The sequence below is a fragment of the Engraulis encrasicolus genome, chromosome 7, assembly GCF_034702125.1.
Source record: "Engraulis encrasicolus isolate BLACKSEA-1 chromosome 7, IST_EnEncr_1.0, whole genome shotgun sequence".
Classification (NCBI taxonomy): domain Eukaryota; kingdom Metazoa; phylum Chordata; class Actinopteri; order Clupeiformes; family Engraulidae; genus Engraulis; species Engraulis encrasicolus.
This window is the reverse complement of record NC_085863.1, coordinates 24,292,099-24,302,098: the sequence shown is the minus strand read 5'-3', so window position 1 is coordinate 24,302,098 and position 10,000 is coordinate 24,292,099. Positions and strand designations below refer to the sequence as shown.

General features: G+C 43.1%; 1 protein-coding gene across 1 annotated transcript; it reads left to right on the top strand.

Annotated features, from left to right (window-relative positions):
* The first annotated feature begins 1,269 nt into the window (after window positions 1-1,269).
* LOC134452050 (cathepsin Z-like) lies at window positions 1,270-8,497 on the top strand. Its single transcript, XM_063202426.1, has 6 exons — window positions 1,270-1,418; window positions 2,609-2,772; window positions 5,067-5,246; window positions 6,046-6,196; window positions 7,619-7,784; window positions 8,036-8,497. The coding sequence occupies exons 1-6, from the start codon at window positions 1,279-1,281 to the stop codon at window positions 8,159-8,161; spliced, it is 927 nt and encodes a 308-aa protein (XP_063058496.1). The 5' UTR covers window positions 1,270-1,278; the 3' UTR covers window positions 8,162-8,497.
* Window positions 8,498-10,000: the final 1,503 nt, after the last annotated feature.

Genomic DNA, 10,000 nt, shown 5'->3' with positions numbered 1-10,000 from the left:
AGTAGACTAACATCTGCCCTAAAACCCTGAATCATTTTTGTACACTAACAGCACCCATTGAGGGGGGCCTTTCTTGTTGCCTGGCCCAGCGGCCCATGGCATCATAAACCGTCCCTGTGTGTATGTTCTTGAAGGGGGAAACCAACACACACACACCAAGGATATCTTTCAAGGTGCAGGTATCGGTAACAATTGACCTTCTTGTTCAAAGAAGGGAGATATACTACACATTCTTTGCAGACGCCACAAACAATTGCAAAGTAACTTTCCCCATCCCCAACCCCACCCTCCAAATGCACGCCACCCGCCCCATATGAACACATGACCATACTCCTTAACAGTATTCTACTTTCTTGCTTCCCAAGGATTTTTCAACTGAAGGATTCTAATGAATTAGTCATCTACTTATTGCACCAATACTGGTGGCTCTAAACTTGTATACTCAACAGAACAAAATATTTATAGTGAAATTCACTAACTGTCTTTCTAACTCTGTTACACTTATACCCCCATACATGGGTGAAGAGCCCTTGAGCAAGGCACCTATAACCCCACTTTGCTCCAGGGACTGTAACCAATAGCCTACCCTGTGTAAGTAAATCGATCTGGATAAAAGCTATGTGTAATGTAGGCCTACATGTTATTCTATGAATGCTGAATGTAGTCCTTTGTCTCATATGTGTGTTTGTGTTTGTTTGTTCGATTTATGTATTTATCAAAACACAACAAAAACGAATCACACACAAAAACTCCTTCTGACACTCACACCCAAACTTCCACAAAACATCTAGTCATAAACCCTTCTTCAGTGGACAGGTCCACATGACTATTGCCCGGTTCCACTTTTTTAAGTGAAGTCAGCTGACAGGTTATGACTTGATAGCCTAGGCCTACTTTTATGAAAAACAGGGAAGTAAAGTTCAGGGAAGGGAATCCACAAGACTGGTGAATAGTGCAGCTGAACTGGACTCTGTCATGGTCAGATCATGTGCATTCAGATCACTCTTGATCAGGGCTGTTCAGAGCTTTTGCTGGGCCAGGGACAAAGGTCACTTGAAAGGGCCCCCCATCCAATACAAAATGTAAGTAGGACCCAATTTTTGGGGCCCCTCTCTCCCTGGGACCGGGATAACAGACCCCTTTGGCCCAGCTGTCGGCTTCCCTGCTCATCATCAAAAACACCTGAAGTTCAAAATCATTAAGCACCTGTGCGTCCTGGCAGTCCCGCCCTCGCACCTGGCACTCATATATAAAGCGTATGGTCTGTGAATCAGTCATATGACTTGCAGAGTACTCAACATGGCTCGTGCAATGGTGGTACTGTTTTTGTGTTTGCTGTCGGGAGTTTTGGCGGGCCGTTTCTTCAACGAACAAGAAGCGTGCTACAAACCCCTACGACGAGACAAGGTGTCCGTGAGGTAAGACTGTTGGCTACTTTTACACATTATCTCAGTTTGAAGTGAGTTCAAAGATTTGTTTGTGCTCACTTAACTTGCTTACGTAGGCACAAGGCTGTCAATTCCTAATCTCCTCCTCAGCATTGGAATGTTAAATGTTCTCATAACTGTACCCAAACACCATTTAGTCATAGATTAAAAAAAAAAAACCTGTGTTAACCATGAAAAGTACAAACACCTGGCGCCACATTCAGTTGTTGTTTTGATGGGTTCAGGTGTTTTGAAGGTGTATCCATGTAACAATCAGCTCCTTTGTCCAACTCTGCTACATAACTACCGACTATATAGGCTACAGTCAAGTCCCACAGTGTAGTAAAATGCACTGCTTTGACTTGGGTCGTTTGAATGAGGTGCAGTTTCTAAATGAGGTGCAGTTTCTAAATGAGGTGCAGTTTCTAAATGAGTATTTTTTTTTGTACCTAAAAGATGCCAAGCAGTCAGCGGTTTATGATTAACAGAATTATGGTTCCTGTGCACATTGGTTGACTCCGCCCACTTTACCTGGCATGAATCAGGTGACTTAATTGGCAGTTTGCCAGCTTTGTCTGCAGCACTGGTTTGTCTCACTGACCTGATGAATGCACCGATCTAAACATGCAGGCGCTATTTTTTGTTAAAGTTCAGTCATACCTTTTATTCAATTTTTTTTTAAAGAATATTGCTTATGTTTTACTTTTTCCTGGCTTTTACCACCACTTTTAAAACAAATAAAAAAAGCTTTTGAGTTCTTGACCAGCTTGTCATTGCCCGAGTGTGAGCAGGAGCGAGTTCAGGGTTATGCAGGCCTTGAGGAAGAGTCTGAAGCGAAACAGTTAGCATTGCACTAGCTAGCGCCATGCGCATGAGCGAGCTGTAGTCCAACATGTGTGACCTGCCTGGACCTGGAGCACACACACACACACACACACACACACACACACTCCTGAGATGCTCAGCATGGTTGTCTGACAGTCTTGTGTTTGGTTGGTGCCCGTGTTCTGTATTTTTGGGCGGTGACTTGGTGGCCCGTGCTGTGGCTGTGCAGGGCAGTGTATTGGGGTGCGTCATTCCCTGGGGTGGTGATGTGACGTGACATGCCTACTGTATGTGTCGGAGGTTTCTGAGGGGTTCTCTCAACTTCTGCATTTGTGTTTCTTTTTTATATCTTTTAGGACTTATCCCCGCCCACATGAGGTCATCAAGAAGGTAGACCTCCCCAAGGCCTGGGATTGGAGGAATGTCAACGGCACCAACTACGTCAGCACCACCCGCAACCAGCACATCCCCCAGTACTGTGGCTCATGTTGGGCGCATGGCAGCACCAGCGCTATGGCAGGTAAAACGTGCACAAACTCACCAGAGCTATGGCAGGACTCGCACACATCCCCTAGTACTGCGGGTCATGCTGGGTTCACGGTAGTATCAGCGCAATAGGTCACACACACACACACCCCAGTACTGCGGCTCAATCCTGGGCTCATGTAGCACCATCGCTATAAGCTTAGCGGGTAACACACACACACACACACACACACTCAGTACTGCGGGCAATGTTGGGCTTTTGGAAGCACCAGCGCTATGCTGTGCGTGGGTCATAATGGGCACATGGCAACACCAGTGCTATCGCAGGTAACGTGCACACACACTTCAATATGGCCTCACCTATGGAACAAAAGTGGGACCACAGTGCAGTGTTCTATATCTGTGTGACTTCATTGAGCTCCCTCCATTCTGAACCCAAATAGCATTGCAGCTCATAGACGTGTAGATTAGAGTTCAACTTCATATTTATTTTGGAAGGGGCAGCCGTGGCCTAATGGTTAAGGAGAGGCTTTAGACCAGAGGGTTGCAGCACAGTGGGTTTACATACAGTGTCCAATCTCTCCCTCCAACCCGTGCCTGCAGTTCACCTAGGGAGCGCTGTCGAGACAGCAGAGCCCATAAGGCTGGCGCTAATAACTGACAATTGTGCTCGCTGTCAGCTGAAACTTGACCATATTACTGTAAGTTCTGAGAAACTAATGTGGATATAAATGAAATGTACAATAACCTGGGAGTTATGTCCTTCTGATTTCTTACAGCTTTGGCATTTATGAGTCAGGCTCCACTAGCATCTTGCTAACAAAATTGCTTAACGGCAGTCATGATCACAGCAATGCAGCCGGCTGACCAATCCAAACGCAGTGTGTGAAGCCACTCGTGACATCATATTGACAATTAAGACGTATTTTACATTCAAACTAAGTGCAGTTTGAAAGGATAATTTATCCTGCCTTTGGGGAAAATAAAATTAAACGATGATGCCAGTTCTCTCCCAAAGCAATGGTAGCATCTGTGGTTGAGCTCCATGGGACCCCATTAATTCTAACAGCCTCTATGTCTGGATGGCGCCACTTAGTGGACAGTACCACACGGAAAAAGTCGTGAGATTCCTCTCTCGTACTACCCATAGACCCTCTCTGGTTGCAGGATCAAATCCCATGCTTTTCTCTCCCCACACCTCCATCCATGGCTGAAGTGCCCTTGAGCAAGGCACCTAACCCCACCTATTCCTCTACGGACTCTAACCAATATTCTAATAACTAAGTCACTTTGGATAAAACCGTCCATGACAGTATAATGTGAAAGGAATTATATCAAGCTTATCTGGTCAGGCACTCCATGCTACAGGTATGCATTTGCTGCCTTTTTGTTCACACTGGCGTGGGTGTAGCATGTTGATTTCAGTTATTGTGTAAATGCTGTGCCTTCAGATAAAGTGTGCTGCAATTTTTGTTCCAGTCAGCACAAACTGTTGAGTAAGGCTGAAGTAGGCATATGAGGAAGATGAGACTTTCATCAGCCTGTACCTTTTTTTTTGGTCTGGTCACATCAAATTCTTAGATTAGGCATTATGTTTTTGCTTTTGATTGTGTAGACTATTTTGCTTATGACATGCCCAATGAAATCATGCTGATATGTTTTGGATCGAACTTCCATTACACTGAGAATTGACTAATTCTTTCATATAAGCAAGCTCTTTTTTTAAACTAATGTGCAAAATATGAGCACATTGTATTAATTGCCATTAAATGACACCTACTTGCTCTAAGCGTTCCTATGTAGATCTCATTAACCGACCAATGCAATTGTTTTTAACGTCCTTCCTTGTCTGTTTACTCAATTTTAATGTGATTTAATTCTGTTTAGATGTGATGTAACTGTCTTGGGTTTTTACTGTAACATAACTTTTAAAAGCCACCTTCTTGGCCAGGATTCACTGTCAGTTATTTTTAACTCAATTGGAAAACTTCCTGGTTAAAGAAGGGTACTTATTTTTTTTTTAAATAAATAAAAATCTTGCACACCTCAGGCCAGGTGCATAGGAGTGGAACCCCTCCTGTTGAGACAAGAGAGCTCCCGCATACTGTTCACATTAGTAGCGTTTTACTTGCGATGATTCGTTCTGGCAATTTAATTGCTTGAAGAATATCAGTAGACCAAAACGTCACAAGTAAAATGCTACAAATGTGGAGTGTGAGGGAGCCTTCTTAGTTAAAGAGGTGAACCTTCTTAGTTAAAAAAAAAAAAAAATTCAGCAGACTGCATTTTTTTTTTTTTTTTTTTTTTTTTTTTTTTTTTCCCCCCCAGACCGCATCAACATCCTGCGAAAAGGGGCGTGGCCATCAGCCTTCCTGTCTGTCCAGAATGTGATTGACTGTGGGGAGGCAGGATCTTGCCACGGGGGCGACCACTCAGGGGTCTGGGAATATGCACACACCAACGGTATCCCAGACGAAACCTGCAACAACTACCAAGCCAAGGACCAAGGTATGAGACGCATACATTTGCATGCAGAACGCATTTGAGTAGTTCAGATGAAACTCTCTGAAAGCAATTACAAATACCTGCACATTTTTATTTTCAAATGGAATTTTTACCCAAATCACATCAAAAAGCCAGTTCAATGGAAATATCGAGTACGTTGAGTCTAGACAAAACAAAATTTAGAGTAGAAATTGGCACTGAAGTTGATTAAATTTAAACAAATGCAGCCTTTTTTTGTTAATGCCTCTTGTTTGAGTGGTTTAGTTTTTACCAAGGAGAGAAAAGGGAGGAGTGCGTACTGACGTCTTAGTACGAGTTTGCTGCGAGGGGAGTCATTTCTTTAGTCAATACTGGAGGCATCAAAGTAAAATGCAATGCCACAAACTGAACAGACGGCCAGATCTCCTCTGACCAATTTTGTGCGCAAGTTGCTTTTCTATCCACTCATGTCGTCAGGCCACGGCCCAGTACTACACCGTGGTCAATGCGTTTTCCATCAAGTGTTACTACTTATCCAATCTAAATTCTTTGGTGTTAACTGATTTGACAAGATAGGAGGGACTGGAATTTGTTCAGCTAAACTGCTGGTTACAGCCATGCTATTATTTTTTGAATCCATTTAAGTTATAACACCACCTGTGGATAAAAATAAACTCCAGTGTGATTTAAGGCCCCTGATGGGCTTTTTTTAAAACCAGAGTCCAGAGGTTTAGAGATATGAGTTTGGTCACCCATTAATGCGTAAACGATGAGTTTTCAAAAATGTAATATGCGTAAACTGTTGTGTTTTCTGTGTTTTCAGAGTGCAAGCCTTTCAACCAGTGCGGTACATGCACCACATTTGGCAAATGCAACATTGTGAAGAACTACACCATCTGGAAGGTGGGAGACTTCGGACCCTGCAACGGCGTCGTGAAGATGAAGGCTGAGATCTACGCCCGCGGACCAATCAGGTGAGCGATCAGATCAGAAGGGTATACTAAGAAGCTGGTTCAGGAGTAAACCAGGTGAAGTGAAGAGGTAAATCGTCTAATAGAAGGGCCTGGAGTCTTACTCCTGAACCAGCTTGTAAGTATACTCATGAACGGCGTGACGTTTTCCATGTGCGTTACGGCCATTTGTGGGGGAAAACTACCCATGCAAGTCAATTGGTGATGTCAGGGTTTAATAAACTTAAGATACGGACCTGTAGACTAGCGTTGTTCACGCACAACGTGCCGAAAACGTGTCGTGTTGCCGGCTGAAGCATGGAATGTGTTCATTTAGGCTAGCCGATGTAGCATGTAAGTCAATGAGACATTCGGTTTTTCACCCATAAAGGGGCGTAACGCAAATTTAAGAGCAAAGTACCCGGATGGCAGTCCATGAGTATAGGCCCCTGGCACCCACCCGCATCATGTGTTTGCTGTTGCTGTGGTAACATGGTAGCTTGGAGGCTGTGTGACTATGTTAAGAATATTTGAACAGTGTTCCCAAAACGCAATGAAAGACATGATGTGCAATTTTCAAAAATCTTTAATTCGAGTTTCAAGGTAGCACTGTGGCAATTGGAATTTCCTGTCCATTCACAAATGTTATATTTTCACAAATGTTTACTAATTTTTTCACAAATGTTTACCACCACCCTCAAATCATCTAAGTATTCAGACTTGGAAAATTCCACTTTTCTTGCATGAAAAGGGGGATCTTCCTTGTTCACTATTTTTAATTTCCAGAAATTTACATTTTTAGCTGCCAAACTTAATATACTTCAGTCACACAAGTGAATATTAGTTTTACTTAGAAAATATTCATGAAAAGATCTTTGCACACCTCGTAGGGAAGCGCAATCTTATATTACTTTGTATAATAACTGAAATGATTTGTATTTGGCACTAAGCAGCACAGTTTCAATGAGCAGCATAGTTTCAAATTGCAATACCTACTCTGACCACTGTCCTACACAGTGCACTTTTAAATTCAAACCTTATTCAAGTCCTATTTCTCAGTATTGACTAAAGGACAATATAAATATCCATCTTGGTTCTTTTTTGTCGTTCTAGCTGTGGCATCGTAACTGCTCAACAGCACCCTCACAAGTAAATAGTTTAAACAAAGATGGTCAACATGGTAGACAAAGTAAATCAAGCCACTCCTACCCAATGCAAAGGAGCTTGGTCTCCCAAGGGCAGCGTTTGTCCACTTTAGCGTTTGGTGGCGGCTTCTATAAGATGTGTGCCACGACCATAAAGCATAATCTAATTTATTCTCAACCTCTGCTGGTCTTAAGGGGTATTCGCCTTTCTTCATATGGATATGGACTTTGGAAAAGGACATGCTTGAATAGTCTACTTTTTCCGTTGTCTGTGGTTTAACGTGTATAACTGTCTTCACAGCTGTGGCATCATGGCGACTGATGCCCTGGACGCGTACGAGGGAGGAGTGTATTCAGAGTTCATTGAGCAGCCGGACATTAACCACATCGTGTCGGTGGCCGGATGGGGCGTCGACGAGAACGGCGTGGAGTACTGGATCGTACGCAACTCCTGGGGGGAGCCCTGGGTGAGTACCGTTTTTATTTATTTTTTTTTAACAAGGAAAAAACATTTTTGGGTGCAGGACAAGGATTTTGTGATGTTTTGGGCAGCATGCCCTTCAGACATATCTGATGTCCATCAGATACGACCTGTAAGCACACATTAACCCCTCCATGGCTGGTGAAATGTGCAGTGCCTAGTTTTGTCTCACCGGTAGCACACTTGGCCGACTGCAGTTTGACCTTAATCTCTGTCTCTCTCTTTGGCTCTCTCCAGGGAGAGAAGGGTTGGCTGCGCATCGTGACGAGTAACTATAAGGGCGGGAGCGGCAGTCAGTATAATCTGGCCCTGGAGGAGGACTGCATGTATGGAGACCCCATCGTGCCCAACGGATACCTGTGATTGGTTAATCCACAGGCCAGTCATCTGCATTTCTACACGGCTAAGCCCCGATCCTGCATGAGCGTTTATATGTGATTGGCTGCCTCAAATGCCACTCATGTGTCAGTGACTCTGAAAGGGATGGGACTGGAGCACTTTTTTGTTTTTGTTTTTTTATCTATGGGTGCTGCTGCCTGCCCCACTGTTATGGGTAAAGGGAAATCTTGTCTGTAATTTCCTTGCCAAAGGAGTTGACCAGTTGTCTGTGTGGCAGGACTGGACTGCCTTCTCAACTATTCTGCACAATACTGATAATCCCTGCACTCTACAATACAAATAACGTCTTTTTCTACCACACGCATGCCTCAAGTTGTTTTGTGTCAAATCTGAGTCAAACAACCCAGCCTTTGCCAACTGTTCCAAAAATGCTGTTACAAAAAGCTTCAGTTTACTTCTACTTTTCTTCTGAAGTTTATTCAGAGCACCAGTTCCACCACATGCTCTCTCAAGTCTGGTCCTCGCTACTATTTTAGACTTTTGACTGATTTCAATTGTACTTGAAACTTAAAAAAAAAAAGTTGAATTGCAGTTCCTGAATACTGCATTTTTAATGATGCGATTCCTGTTGCTGGAGATGCAAGGCTTGACCTTGATGGTCAACTCATCCCAATGTCTTCCAAAGGCACAATTGTAGACGGCCATTTTCTCATTTGGAATTGTCTTGTTGAAGGCCCCAAAAGTTGCTCTGCCTTGTACGGCATCAAATACACACGGCAAATGGCTTTCAAATGACAACAGGCCGTGTTGGAATATTTACAGCTGAAGATGGCTTGAAATGTTTGTCATACTAGCCAATTAATCAAAATAACATCCTCTTTCAAAAGATTACTTTCAACCCAACCCAAACACTTAATTTAGTAGAATTCAGTGCTTGCGCTCCCCCTCTTGCGCATGCTCTCCCTCTCTTTCTCTCACACTCACTCACTAGAGCTCTACGACCAAACGGCAATCTATTAGAATTCTTTGGTGTCTTTTCCACAAACAGGATATGGCGCCATATGTTCTTCATAGTAAGCCAAGACGCTAATGTTGCTAACTTCTACATTCGAGATAAACAATTTCATCTGAGGATTGGAGTTGAAAATGAAGACAGATGCCTTGTCAGATCCTTCACGCCATCTATCATACACAAACGGAGAGAGAGAGCAGACCACCACTATTTAACAGAGGCATGTGTAACTGCGACGACAGGGCTGTGACTTCCAGGAAGTGGTCAACCAAGCAATTACACATATGTAGTAACCACACATTATAACTACTGTTATTCACATAGTTCGAATCCTTTCAAAACCAGAATGGTAAGACATATATGTACTGTATGTATGACAGATGTCCATAAACTATGAGCATAACACATCCTGGTGACACGGAATCCTTTTGCTATTTCAAACATCCACAGTGTCACCAACAGAGGCCATCATATCCCTATGCACGACACCAAATATTTCAGACATTCTCACAGGCTCACAGACTCTGTACAGTGGACCTTGATATCATTAGTTTAATATGCAAATGGTCTTATGGTCTATGTGTGGATTCCTGGGCAGAGTGGCTTTGTTTACTGCAATGTTTTTGCAACCATCTTTGACCCAAAATACACCCTCCAATGGAGGAAATCGCAAGGCAAAGTTTGTAGCCTATATTATCTACATACCGTCGACATACTATGCACATAGTCTCCAATATGACTCAAAGAAACACAAAGAAGATGGTCTTTTGCAGACAAATAACTAACTAGAAATGCATTCAAAGAGTGTAGACCTCCGCCCAGGAAGCTGTTTGATAGAACATTTAACTATG